At 51.5% G+C, this 12,433-nt stretch overlaps 3 protein-coding genes across 5 annotated transcripts; 1 reads left to right on the forward strand and 2 right to left on the reverse strand.

Moving 5' to 3' along the window:
- Positions 1 to 962: 962 nt before the first annotated feature.
- On the reverse strand, positions 963 to 2,382 carry fam174c (family with sequence similarity 174 member C). Its single transcript, XM_085927258.1, has 2 exons — positions 1,607 to 2,382; positions 963 to 1,518 (listed from the first exon to the last, which is right to left on the reverse strand). Exons 1-2 carry the CDS (start codon positions 1,894 to 1,896, stop codon positions 1,353 to 1,355), a joined length of 456 nt encoding a protein of 151 aa, XP_085783384.1. The 5' UTR covers positions 1,897 to 2,382; the 3' UTR covers positions 963 to 1,352.
- Positions 1,704 to 7,437, forward strand: LOC147046679 (calcium/calmodulin-dependent protein kinase type IV). 3 transcript variants are annotated; one of them, XM_085927255.1, is made up of 11 exons: positions 1,704 to 3,062; positions 3,137 to 3,761; positions 3,837 to 3,899; positions 3,975 to 4,057; positions 4,208 to 4,280; positions 5,562 to 5,652; positions 5,728 to 5,802; positions 5,902 to 5,977; positions 6,053 to 6,179; positions 6,248 to 6,400; positions 6,628 to 7,437. In XM_085927255.1, the coding sequence occupies exons 2-11, from the start codon at positions 3,531 to 3,533 to the stop codon at positions 7,033 to 7,035; spliced, it is 1,380 nt and encodes a 459-aa protein (XP_085783381.1). In that variant the 5' UTR covers positions 1,704 to 3,062; positions 3,137 to 3,530; the 3' UTR covers positions 7,036 to 7,437. The 3 variants fall into 3 exon arrangements, with proteins under 3 accessions (XP_085783381.1, XP_085783380.1, XP_085783382.1); XM_085927256.1 differs by having other exon boundaries at positions 1,705 to 3,062; positions 3,683 to 3,761; XM_085927254.1 differs by having other exon boundaries at positions 1,704 to 3,761.
- Positions 7,438 to 9,017: 1,580 nt separating this feature from the next.
- On the reverse strand, positions 9,018 to 12,291 carry slc30a7 (solute carrier family 30 member 7). The gene is made up of 11 exons (XM_085927257.1): positions 12,047 to 12,291; positions 11,813 to 11,914; positions 11,449 to 11,562; positions 11,301 to 11,388; positions 11,096 to 11,225; positions 10,756 to 10,956; positions 10,541 to 10,579; positions 10,322 to 10,457; positions 10,142 to 10,232; positions 9,928 to 10,077; positions 9,018 to 9,452 (listed from the first exon to the last, which is right to left on the reverse strand). The coding sequence occupies exons 1-11, from the start codon at positions 12,124 to 12,126 to the stop codon at positions 9,405 to 9,407; spliced, it is 1,179 nt and encodes a 392-aa protein (XP_085783383.1). The 5' UTR covers positions 12,127 to 12,291; the 3' UTR covers positions 9,018 to 9,404.
- Between the last annotated feature and the right edge of the window lie 142 nt (positions 12,292 to 12,433).

Genomic DNA, 12,433 nt, shown 5'->3' on the forward strand with positions numbered 1-12,433 from the left:
ACAAAGCACTCAGAGACTGTCACGCTTGCAACTGGCTCCAAACATTGCAGGGGCTAAAAAGCCATGTCATGAAGGGGGGGAGTTTGTTCAAAAATGCTAAGTGATGTTCTCCTGAAAACGACAAACTAAAACGAAAAGAATTGCTTCGAGTAGCAACGACAGAATACAAGCCAGATTTGAATAGGTAAGGAATGCCACAAGTCGCACTAGGCAACATGCATAGCAAGTCAAAAAACCCAATTGTAAATGATTGGTTTTGTTTGTGGGCTTTGTTGAACTGAGACTTCTGTGTGTGTGTAAGAGGAAGGGATGGAGTGATGTTTGTGTGCTAATGTGTATGATGTGGCTCTTTGCGGTAACAGTAAAAAAAATATATATATATATGGCTCTTAGAGGGGTCTTCAGCAGGCAAGTGCTGTTCTGAGCGTCAAAGCGAGCAAAGAAGCAGTTCAGATCATTGAGCAGAGGGACGTCGCCCCCTCACAGCTCTGCATGATGGTCTGAATGCCCTGCCACAGGCTCCGCGGTAATCTTGGAAAAGAATGCCTTTTTCACTTCCTTGATGCCCCCGGGACAGGTTCGCCCTGAACTAGAAGAACTATACAACAGCTTACCTTTGAAATTGAAACTGAACTGAAACTCACATTGGTTATTTTGTCATTTGAACAATAAAGAAAATTGTGACAATGAAATTTGTTTTACACCAGTGTGTATTTGCATGAAACTTCTCGAGTTCAAAAATGTCTATTTGCCCCCGGGCGCCTTCACTTGATCCAATCTGGCCCTCCTTGAAAAAAATGTTTGGACACCCACCCCTGCATTAAATAGTTCAACTGAGAAGGTAATTACTATTGGCATAGCGAGCATTAGAGATAAAAGATCTAAAAGACTCACTGAAAATGAGGGTTTTGTCCAGTCGCGTTGATAAACACAAATATGGAAATGATGGCACAGACAAAAAAGATTGTTCAATCATAGAAAAGTCGCCATTTTTATTTGAATTAGAGAAGAAACTGAATGCTTTGATCCGGACGAGACCTGTCGATCAAACACCAGCGATACACCTGTCACCCATTACCAAAAACATCAGCAGCCCATGATGCTCATCACCAGGATGAGCAAATGTGCTTGACAGTCAGATGGCTCAGCTTCCTCTTTGGCAAACAGCAGCAGCAAAAACAAAAAATAGATGACGTGTATATAAATATTTCCAAGTGAAAGTAAAAGGAATGAATATTGATCAAAGAAACAACAAAACCCCAAACATACCACCCAAAAAATACGAATAAAACAAAGTCTTTGGCCAATTTTACTTCGGAGGATGTCAGTCGCCACTCATCTGAGCTCAAAGGTCAGAGTGACGGCGTGACCTCTGACCTGCGGAGAATGCGAGCTTCGTAGAGCGTGTTATCGTCGTCGTCGTCGTCGTCGTCACTCGCCGCCGTCGTCGTCAGCGCCAACGTGTCCTCCGAGTGGGCCAGCAGGCCATACGTCTTCCTCGAGGGCGCCTTCTTCACACTGCAGGCAGAAAATGCATTTCGTCATTGAGTAGAGCAAATATTGGCGGAGTTGCGGGTCGTCAACACAGTGACGTCACGATGCTCACCGCACTGCCCTGACGAGGAAGTAAAGCATGCCCAAGGCGGTGATGGCGACGAGCACGTACAAGGCTCGCTGCACCATCGACGAGTCCGCGTTGAAGCCGCTTAGCGTATGACCTTCTCTTCCCCCATTTCCTGCTGCGCTGCTACTGTTGCTCGAACTCGCCTCAGTGGCTTCGCTCACTTCTTCGGTTTGCGGCGGCGGCGCCGCCAGAACGGCAAATGTCCGTCGGCTGACTGGAAGAAGAAGCAGCACCAGGGGAAGAACAAGCGTCGAGCGCGCCGACGACGCCATTGAAAAGAAAGTCAATTGGAGCCAGCCCTTCACTGAAACAATTCGACTCAGCAGTCTGCGACCAGGAAGTGAAGTGACGCTGCGTATGACGACATCACGTCCTTACGTCGACTGCACTTGCGCGGCGCGGCCCCCGGTGCCCATTTCCGGCAGCACAGCGACTGACTCTTCCTTCATCAAACAAACGTTCGAATAGGCAGCAAGCAGCAGGCCCCTTTCGCACTTGTGATTAGCATGGTAGCTTGCTTGAGCTATGCCGTCATATCGCACTAACCTATCTCTTGCTTTTACTGGCTTTTCCGTCTCTACGACACCCTTTGCACATATATGTAGAAGTTGATCTCAGTTAAGACTACAACAAGGTCACATATTATTATCACACAGTCTAGGCAGAGGAGGGCGCCCAGCCCAGAGTCATATCATAGGAACCTTGGAGGTGGAGGTTAGACCTTATTCCGCAATCTCGCAGGGAAGGCTCCACAGTTGTGCATCGATCTTTCTGGCATACATGAAATAGTTCAACTGAGAATTACTAGCATGAAAGAACTGGGACAATTTCTAACATAACGTTCAACCAATGAATCGTCATTTACTGTATAGAATAAGAGAAGTTGAATTAAGATGTGTCTAAAGAAATGACATCATGAAGATGCAGTTTTAAGTGACAGCTCAAGCGCCCAATGGCGAGGCTCAGATTGGCCCTAGTCCTGTCGGGGGCGGGCCCAGGAGATTACAGCCGCCGCAGATCACATCACACCACGCACGTCACAAGCCATCAGAAAGAACCATTTGGACCACCGCCTCCCCTTCTAAAACCGGAACCCGATCGGACTTGTTTCTGGGGCTGCGACGGCCGCGATCATGGTTCGAACGGAACCAGCGTTTGAGCAGGTTTCGGATTCAGGTGTCGGACTGGAGTAAAAAAAAAAAAACACGAAGGGAGAGGGAAAACAGGTCGTGTCTGTTGTACGTTTTGGGTCTTAAACGGAGCAAAAGGCGGAATTAAAGACCCGCTCTGAGCCATTTGGATTTGGGAGGGCGCGCGTGATCAAGATGCCGACGTCCCGGCCCGGTTCAGAAGCGGTGCCAGCGGACTTCTGGGTGGACGGCTCGCGCAGGGACGGGACGGTGGAGGAGTTCTACATACTCGGCTCCGAATTGGGCAGGTCAGTCCGGACGGACGGACGGACGGACGGACGCATGCGCACCACACCAATGGAGCGTTGTTTCGGGTTCGCAGGGCGACAAGAACAAGCCAACACCTCATCACAAGACATTCAGCGACCACACAAACGTCCAGGAACACAACCACAGCCCCAACTCGACACACAAGCGCGTGCAGATCTGATTTTCGCTCAAAGTGTCGCGATGGTTTTTATTGTTACGATCGTAGCCTGGTCACGTGATCATGATTTTGGCAGTCAAAGTTCAGATCAACAATCCTGAAGGAAGAACAAAGTGATGGCGCATTGCTGTCACGGCAACAGCCAGGTGTCCTCCTGGATGAAGGAGCAGAGCATAATGGCTAATCATAGAGTTGAGTTAGGTTAGGGTTTTTTTATGCACAACATCATCCAGGCAAACGCACAAATGTGTTAGTGCCATCTAGGCCTGTTAGCAGGTGTGCTGTTGCCATGGAGAACAGGCAGGCAGGCCTGTATGGACATGATCTTCTTCCGCCATCTGGCGCACACACACACACACATACATACAAAACACACACGACACAAAACCTGCACGCACACACGCGCAGGCACTTGCAGGATGCGTTGCGTTGTGTTTTCAGAGGCGCCACATCTGTGGTGTATCGCTGCGAAGAGAAAGAGAAGAAGAAGTCGTACGCCGTCAAAGTTCTCAAGAAGACGGTCAGTGGTCGTCACCTCAGTTGACCAACCGGCCCGGTCTTGCGCGCTGACTTTGCCGGTTTTCCTGAGCCGCAGATCGATAAGAAGATCGTCCGCACGGAGATTGGTGTCCTGCTGCGTCTTTCGCACCCCAACATTGTAAGCGTGGCGTCGCTTCCTGCCACCGTTGCATCCCGCCGCTACGCTCTTTTCTATGTGCTCTTTACTCCTCAGATCCAACTGAAGGAGATCTTCGAGACGGACACAGACATCGCTCTAATTCTGGAGCTGGTGACGGGAGGCGAGCTTTTTGACAGGTCGTGACATTTGCCGTCATGCCTCACTCCAGGTGTCCCTGCCTGACAAGCGGCGCGACGTGTCAGATCGTGACGCGCGGCGTGATTGGTCACAGCGCGTGGCGTTGACGTTTCAGCCAGCCGCCCCCACACGTGACTTTTGCCTTTCAGGATTGTGGAGCGCGGCTACTACAGCGAGCGAGATGCCGCCCACGTCATCAAACAGATCCTGGACGCCGTGGCGGTAGGTAGGATCTTCGCGTTGCATTTGCTGTCTTCAAATATCAAAGAAAAAGATATCCAATACTTACAACGGAGGAGCTCATGAAACATACAAACATCAGCAAATACATCCGAAAACAAACACAATCCAAAGAATCAACATTGACACGGTTTGCGAGTTGTGACGAGGAAGGAAGCTTCGACTCGTTTGTTTCCATCTCCCGATCTCCATTTAAGCATTCGCCTCGCAACAGTATCCACGTCCGTCATCCGACGACGTCCATCGCCTCTCCCGCCCTAAACTCTGCCGATTTGAAAACTCCCGGTGGTGCGTGATTGCAAAATGATCGGGCAATTTTGCGGACTCGAGAGGTGACCGGAAAACGGCCTGATTTGCACTAGGCTAGCATAGCCGATGGCGCACGAGCCGCCTTCGTCGACCTGCCGTCGGCCTGCCGTCGTCTTTCATCCGTTGCTTTAGCGCCGTTAGCGTTTAGCTTCCAGCTCACTCGCTGTCGTGCCATCATCGCGTAGCGTCTTCTTATGCAACATCCAGCTGCTCTACAGATTAACACGATCACCCGGGATTAAAAGTGCACGCGTGGGCCATAGATGACCTGGATCCCGCGCGTTGCTGTGAGTGCAAGTGGACGTCCTTCTCCGCTCATTGTTTTGACAATACAAATGTTTCAAATGAATTTTCAAAGACAATTTTAATAAGTGTGAGGGCAAGGGCCTTCACACTTATGTTATTCTATACCAGGGGTGTCAAACTCTTTTTTGTCGCGAGCCGCATAATAGTCATAGTTTCTTTCATCTTTTGCCTACGTATCCCATAACTTGAGATTTTGAAATTCACGTCAAATTTAACATCATTTTGTTTTTCCCATCTAATTTCTAGATTTTTTGACCAACTTTTAATTGTGCATCTTATGCTTCCACAAGTCCCCATTTATCAAAAATTCAAACTCTTCAACTTTAAAATTCATCCCAAATTTGACCAAATCTTGTTAAACCCTTCTAATTCCTTCATTATTGGACCGATTCAACCCGTTCCAACTTTATTTGGAATCACCTTCATTGTCGCTGCACACAGTACATCCAAATTTGAGAAATCATTCATCATCATTCTGTATCATTCCCAGAGTATTTATTCAGCTTCTTCACCTTCACACGCACGATGTATCCTTGTTTTTTCAATGTGAAAAGTATTTTGTGAATGAAACACTTGTATTTCTTTGTCTTCAATATTGTTGTCATGGCTTTTTGATGGTGAATAATAAGTGGTGTTTGCGTGCGTCAGTACCTGCATGAGAATGGCGTGGTGCATCGCGACCTCAAACCGGAGAACTTGCTCTATGCCGACCTCTCGCTCCACGCCCCGCTCAAGATCGGTGAGCGCCGCCCGCCTTTGTTGACGAGCGCACACTCTGTCCGCATCGACCTTGCGTGCCGCCGTTATCTTTCAGCGGACTTTGGTCTTTCCAAAATAATCGACGAGCGGGCGACCATGAAGACTGTGTGCGGCACGCCCGGATACTGTGGTGACTGCGCCTCCGCTACGTGCCTCCTCCTCAGGGGAAGACAATGCTGTGGCGCGTCGTGGCCGCCTCACCTTTTTCTTGCTTTGTTTGTCTTTTGAGCTCCTGAGATTCTTCGAGGAAATGCTTACGGACCAGAAGTGGACATGTGGTCAGTAGGCGTCATCCTCTACATCCTGTGAGTTACGCGCTTGGCCAGGCACGAGCGGCGACAGACAGGGCGCTGACCTCTGTGGGGGCGGGGCGCTGGCAGGCTGTGCGGGTTCGAGCCCTTCTTCGACGCACGAGGGGACCAGTACATGTACACGCGCATTCTCAACTGTGACTACGAGTTTGTCTCCCCTTGGTGGGACGACGTCTCGCTCGACGCCAAGGACCTGGTGAGTGGCCGCCGTTTATCGGCTGGTCCGTTTGCTTCGACCGTTAGCGAAGCCAATGTCGCACACAGGTGAGCAAGCTGATTGTGTTAGACCCAGGCAAGCGCCTGAGTGTGCGCCAGGCCCTGCAGCACCCATGGGTGCTGGGCAAGGCGGCGCGCTTCTCGCACATGGACACGGCACACAGGAAGCTGCGAGAGTTCAACGCCAGACGCAAACTGAAGGTGAGCTTGTCCAAAGCGCAGCGGCTCGCGTCAAAGGACGTCACGTGACATCATTGCCCGAGCGCTACGAGACGCTCTGCGCCGCCGCTCAAGCAACCGTCCGTCGCATACGTCGCATTACCCAGTCACGTGTGGCCTCATCTTGCGTGTGCCGAGCCACGGTTGCGTGAGCGTACATGCTACGGCGTATGGCCTAATGCGCCCGTCGTGTGACTGTAACGCGGCAGGCGGCGATGAAGGCGGTGGTGGCGACCGGTCGGATGCACGAGTCATCTCGCCGCCGCACCGACAGCTGTGAGATTCCCGCCACGCAGAGCAGCGTGGGGCAGGACCCGCCCCTCCGGTCGGCCGACCCCAAAGAGCCGGCGCTCTCGGAGAAACAAAGGGAACAAAGTAGCCCCGTCCTTTCTCGTAAGCAGGACGCTGTGCCCGCCGCCCCGACTAGGCCGCCGCTCTGGGCCCACGCCCAGCGGCAGGCCAGATCGGCGGTGGCCCCGCCCAGGCCGCCCAAGAAGAGCTACTCGGTGGGCCAAAGCGCCACTGGGAACCCGGTTGAGCCCCCTGGGCCAGACGGCCTCAGCAACGGCTCAACGGCAGGGGTAGACCCCGCTACAAAGACCGACCGTGGCCAATGAACTCTTTCCAGAGACGCTAACGCTGCGGGATGTTGTTAGCTTGTGAATATTGACAAATAATTCCAAACTGACTTTTACTGACAAGTGCATGAAACCCTGCGACTCGCATGCCAGCTAATATGCTAAGGTCTGCAATGTGAAGTTGTCAATCTGTTTACACTCTCTCTGGTTTTCAAGTAAAGCTCAAATGACTTTTTTAATCATTAAGATGATTTTTGTTCTCTTGCATTAGCAAGGTTGCACGTTTTTTGCTCGTGATTGTGCCGCCTAGGAAACACCGTGTTAGCTTAGCTCGGCATCAACGGCCACAGGAGCATTCTAACGGGAAGTCCACAATTGAGCAATGCTCCGTTTGTGTCGTCACGTTCAAATAAAACCGAGATGTGCGCCCGCATCACTCGCTGATGACGTCCACCTTTGTCATTGATTGAGCTTAACAGTCCACGTATAAGTTAAGCTATGTGAATGGCGGAGACTTCCTGTTTGGGTGGGCGTGGCTTAGAGTCATTACTGTCCTTGTGTTTGTCGTGTTGATGCAGACAGAAAATGACATCATCAGACCTCAGTAAAGTTTCGTCACTCCAAGTGTTGAATTGTCTTTTTATTGCATTTCAAAAGTAGTTTACAACACATGTGACAGTCTGGCTACTGTCAGAGGCTGACGCATGACCGCACCGCGACCTACAGCAGCAGCAACCGCGTGCTGAAATATGCCCACCACACCGCCGTGGCGGGTCTGATCACCGGTAGCGACGAGACTCACTACAGATCGGAGGTCGACCTTTTGGCCGCGTGGTGCAGGGACAACGACCTCCTGCTGAACGTCAACAAGACCAAGGAGATTATCATTGACTTCCGGAAGGGTCACGCCCACCACCTGCCGCTGACCGTCGACGGTGCTGTGGTGGAGAGAGTGAGCAGCACCAGATTCCTGGGGGTGCACATCAGTGAGGACCTCTCCTGGACCACCAACCAGCCCAGCGCCGCCTGTACTTTCTGCGGAAACTCAGGCGAGCAAGTGCTCCTCCCGCCGTCATGACCACATTCTACCGTGGCACCATTGAGAGTGTCCTCTCCAGTTGTATCGCTGTGTGGGGTGGTGGCTGCCCTGAGTACAACATGAAGGCCCATGAAGGAGTAAAATCCTCGGGGCTCCACTCCCCTCCCTGAAGGAAGTTTACGCCTCCCGTCTCACCCGCAAAGCGGCCGCGATTGTGTGTGATGTGAGTCACCCCGCTCACTCTTTGTTTGTACTTCTGCCCTCTAGGAAGAGGTACAGATGCCTGCGCTCCCGCACCACCAGACTCGTCAACAGCTTCGTACTCCAATCTGTCCGGATCCTGAATTCCCTCCCCCCTCTGCTGCATGACGTCCTGTTCTTTTGCACTATGATCTGGCTGTCTGCTATTAGCGCGCTTGCTCTATTTTGCTGCTCTTATTTGTCCATTAATTTATTTAGTTATTATTTATTTGGGTTGTTTGCTTATTACTTATTCGTTGCTCTTGTCTGTTCGTTTTTACTCTTTGTGCTATTTGATTGTGAGTGTCGTGTACTGTGTCTAGTCACCGTGGGACGGTGGGAAACGTCATTTTGATCTCTTTGTGTGCCTTAACGTGAAGAAATTGACAATAAAGCGGACTTTGACTTTTGAAACTTACAACGGGTCCGACGTCAGCATATGCGGCGCATACGCGGCATTGAATACAATAATTGTAGACTCTAACCTAACAGAAGATGTACACATTGCTGCTGCTCTCTCTTCATAATCTATAATGTAGATTGTGTCAGACATTGAAACCCTGGTCCAAGTCGGGAGGGGCCTAGATAAGCAAATTGATTCCAGCCACTTCCCTTTTCCACAATTCATGTCAAATGGAACTGTAATAAATGTGTTGTGCTTGCCGAAATAAACGATTGAAATCAAAAATATTGCAAAAAAAATGTCGGTGTGATCTGTGACACACAAACATGCGTCTTTTTTCCTGTCGGCCTGGAATTCAATGACATCAACTAAATGTGTCATCAAACAATGACGATTGACCTCAAACAACCTTTTATTATTGTTGGGGACTGGTCACATAGATTGGCACGTGGGCGCACGTGGGCGCACGTGGGCACACGGTCCAATCAGCTAGCAGCATTGTGTCAGGGGGCGGGGCCATGCTGAATAGCCAAGGCACTTTCCCACAATTTGCTCCAAGTGGGCAGGGCTGGGCTGAACGGAGGGGGTAGGGCGGTCGGTCCGGCCAGGTTCATCACAGTCAGGCCCCATCCATAAAAGGTCCCTCCGTGACCCCGGGGGATGGATGAGATCAGAGATCAACGCCACAGACTGCCATTGGTCCCAGAGTCCAGAGAGGAGGAGCCTCTACATGGCGGCCATGTCAATTTGCACGTAGAGCTGCCGAACGCCCACCTGCAGGGGGCACCGCAGCAGAAAAAGGTAAAGCAAAGCCACTTCTGACCTGATTTAAAACAAAAACATACAAAAAAGTGCCTTCGACACGCACACAAATTATTCAACTACTCCTGGCCGATTCAGGGTATCGAGTCACGGTGAAGGACGCTGATATCGGCAACCGATACTTAAGACACACAAATGTGACATTGCCTTGCCCATATTAGTTGAATTCGGCCACACACACACACATATATATATATATGGGCCCGGCAGAATCAAACAAAGTTTGCTGACACTGCGAAACACAAATTAAGTTGAGCAGAGAAACACTTGCACCCGATGGCCGGCATGGAGCGGTGCCCCAGCATCTTCAAAATCTTGTCAGAGAACCAAAAAAAAGAACACAACGAGCCAAGTTCAACTCTTGCGCAATTTGGACGGGACCGGGACAGGACGCGCGCGTGTACGGCAACGTGGCCAGGCCAACGACCTGTGTGAAGATGTTGTGCGTCTGGCTGAGTATCCAGCGGGCGTCGGTGTCGGGGGCCACGGCCACTCTGAGGGTTCCCACGTAGACGTCGCTGCACAAGGTCCAGAAGTGTGGCTGCTGCACGTTGTACACGCCCTCCAGCTGCTGCACCTGAATGCGGAGGCGCACGCGTTACACGGGCACCCTGGGACCGGCAGGCGGCGCCGCCACCTACCCGCTGATAGCACTCGGGGAGGGCGTGCTCCAGGGACGGCGGCGTTCTCTGCATCAGGATGCCGATGGACTCTCGCAGCAATGGGACCACACTGACAGACAAAGACTCTGTCAGGTGCTTCCGCAAAGTGGCGAGTGCGTGCGTGCGTGCGTGCGTGCGTGCGTGCGAGCCCCGCATCACCTGACTCCGATGAGAATCGCAATGAGCATGGAGCAGATGGGGTCAGCTATCATCAAGTTGTAATTCTGCATCAGAAGAGCTGAAACTATCACGCCCACACTGCCCAGAGTGTCGGCCATTATGTGCAGCAGCACACCTGACGCACGCGCGCGGGCACACCACAAGTGACATCAGCAAAAAAAAAAAAGTGCAGTTGGCTTTGCGGTAGGAGTGCCTCACCTTGGAGGATCTGTTTACTGGAACCCGCTCGACGCTCGTCTGTCAACGCAAATCAGTTTTCGTATGATGGGCACGTCATGTGATGTCATCATGCGACACGAATGCTTTTCAGTGTCACAAATTGTCAGTTTAGTTTTGTATTTAAAAAGAGACTATTTATTTTCAATGATATCATTCATCTAAATCACAACACGCATCATTATCAAGTAACCTACCGTCAGGATCATGGTGACCATGCCCGTGGTGACTGGCGCGGTGACTGGCGTGGTCTTCGTAGGCATGACCGCCGTGCCCGTCGTGCCCGTCGTGGCCACCGTGAGCGTGGCTGCCATGGTGGCCGTGGCCACCGTGAGCGTGGCTGTCACGGTGGCCGTGGCCGACGCTGCCGTTAAACAACGAATGGCTGTGTCCGTGACCTGTGGGGACAAAGAACGAGGCGGTGGGCTCGGACCAGTTGTCACGTCAACACCATTCAAGTGCGCAACTCCTACATCAAAGTGCGACTCTTCCAAGTTTTGCAAAAAGTGGTTGCGGTGGAGCGCACGAGCGCGTTACCTTGCTCTCCGTGCGAGTGCGCGTGTCCTCCGTGTTGGAAAACAAATATTCCCACCAGGTTGACGAGCAGGCCGGCCACTGAGACGGGAAGAAGACGCTCGTGATGAACGTCCGGAGGCTCCAGAGCTCTCTGTCGCATGCGTAATCGAGTTACGCACGTGCCACTTCCACGTTTTGTTCACGTGAGTGCGTGTGCGTACGTTACCTCGACGCCTTCGGAGAAGATGAAGAAAGCGGTAAAGATGAGGAAGAGTCCGTTGACGAAGCCGCCTATGACCTCGGCTCTGACATAGCTGACACATACGGTTAGGTTAGAGGTTCGGGTGCGGGCAGGTCGTCAGGCCACAGCTCACCCGTAAGAGAAGCTGTCATTGGAGCGCCACCTGGAGACGACAGAGGCCGCCAGGCCCGCCAGCAGGGCCGTGCAGTCGAAAAACATGTGGAACGAGTCCGAGATCAGACCTAGACTGAAGGCATACGCGATAGCATTCTCATAGTCCACACTTTGCAACTCGGATGTTCCCATTGCACTTTTCCCGGTTGGAAATGGGAAGTCCCACTTCCCCCGAATGCACCGTTGTTCCTCTTGTCGCGTCACTTCCTGGGCACTCACAGGCAACATACGTGGCACATCCACGGCAAGCAAGCGCCGGACGGGGCGAATGCACCGCACCCGTTGCTTTCTGCTGTTCTGTCTTTGCACGTTTTTCGACTTACCTGTTGCTCCAGATGCCGTAACTCAGCTCCACAAAGGCGAAGGAAAGATTCAAGCACAAGAAGAAAAACAAATTTCTCGACGTTTTGTCGGACAAAATGGACCTGGGAACGCATAAAAGCACGTCAATGTATCCCGCCCCCACAGCAACAAAAGAAAACAAAACGAGCACGTTGACTTCCTGCTTTCTTTTTGCGCTCGTGTTGCGTGCTGGCCGCGTTAGCATCGTCGCTTACCTGATCCATCCTGACAGCTTGAGCAGCAAATTGAACTTGGCGGGTTTGTACTCGTCGTCCTTGATGGATAAAGGCAACATGCTTGTCACACAGACACATAGACGCAGACGGCAAGCGTGCGCGCGTACAAACAAACGTTAAGCTAGTGCAACGTTTCCGCTCGCGTGGATTTCCCAACAAATGCCGAGAAAGGCCAGTAGTGTTGGCTCGTGAGTGAACGATTCGTTCAAAAGAACGAATCTTTTCGGTGAACGAATCACTTCCAAAAGTGATTTGTTTTGTTTTTTTAGTTCATATGACCTCGCCCAGCAGGTGTCGGTAATGCCCTTTGAAGCTGGTGCCACCGAGCCGTAAAACAAAACGAAGAATAAAATGACGTCACTTCCC

The sequence above is a fragment of the Syngnathus leptorhynchus genome, chromosome 13, assembly GCF_054491065.1.
Source record: "Syngnathus leptorhynchus isolate UIUO chromosome 13, UIUO_Slep, whole genome shotgun sequence".
Taxonomy (NCBI): domain Eukaryota; kingdom Metazoa; phylum Chordata; class Actinopteri; order Syngnathiformes; family Syngnathidae; genus Syngnathus; species Syngnathus leptorhynchus.

Bases quoted from the DNA above. Each gene is read 5' to 3' on its own strand.
- fam174c (XM_085927258.1), bottom strand. From the start codon at position 1,896: ATGGCGTCGTCGGCGCGCTCGACGCTTGTTCTTCCCCTGGTGCTGCTT. The intron at 1,519-1,606 runs GTGAGCATCGTG...TTCTGCCTGCAG, and splicing joins TTCCTCGTCAGGGCAGTGCG to TGTGAAGAAGGCGCCCTCGA.
- LOC147046679 (XM_085927254.1), top strand. From the start codon at position 3,531: ATGGAGAACAGGCAGGCAGGCCTGTATGGACATGATCTTCTTCCGCCA. The intron at 5,978-6,052 runs GTGAGTTACGCG...GGGCGCTGGCAG, and splicing joins GGCGTCATCCTCTACATCCT to GCTGTGCGGGTTCGAGCCCT. The intron at 6,180-6,247 runs GTGAGTGGCCGC...TGTCGCACACAG, and splicing joins CGCTCGACGCCAAGGACCTG to GTGAGCAAGCTGATTGTGTT.
- slc30a7 (XM_085927257.1), bottom strand. From the start codon at position 12,126: ATGTTGCCTTTATCCATCAAGGACGACGAGTACAAACCCGCCAAGTTC. The intron at 11,563-11,812 runs GTAAGTCGAAAA...GTATGCCTTCAG, and splicing joins TACGGCATCTGGAGCAACAG to TCTAGGTCTGATCTCGGACT. The intron at 11,389-11,448 runs GTGAGCTGTGGC...CGTATGTGTCAG, and splicing joins AATGACAGCTTCTCTTACGG to CTATGTCAGAGCCGAGGTCA.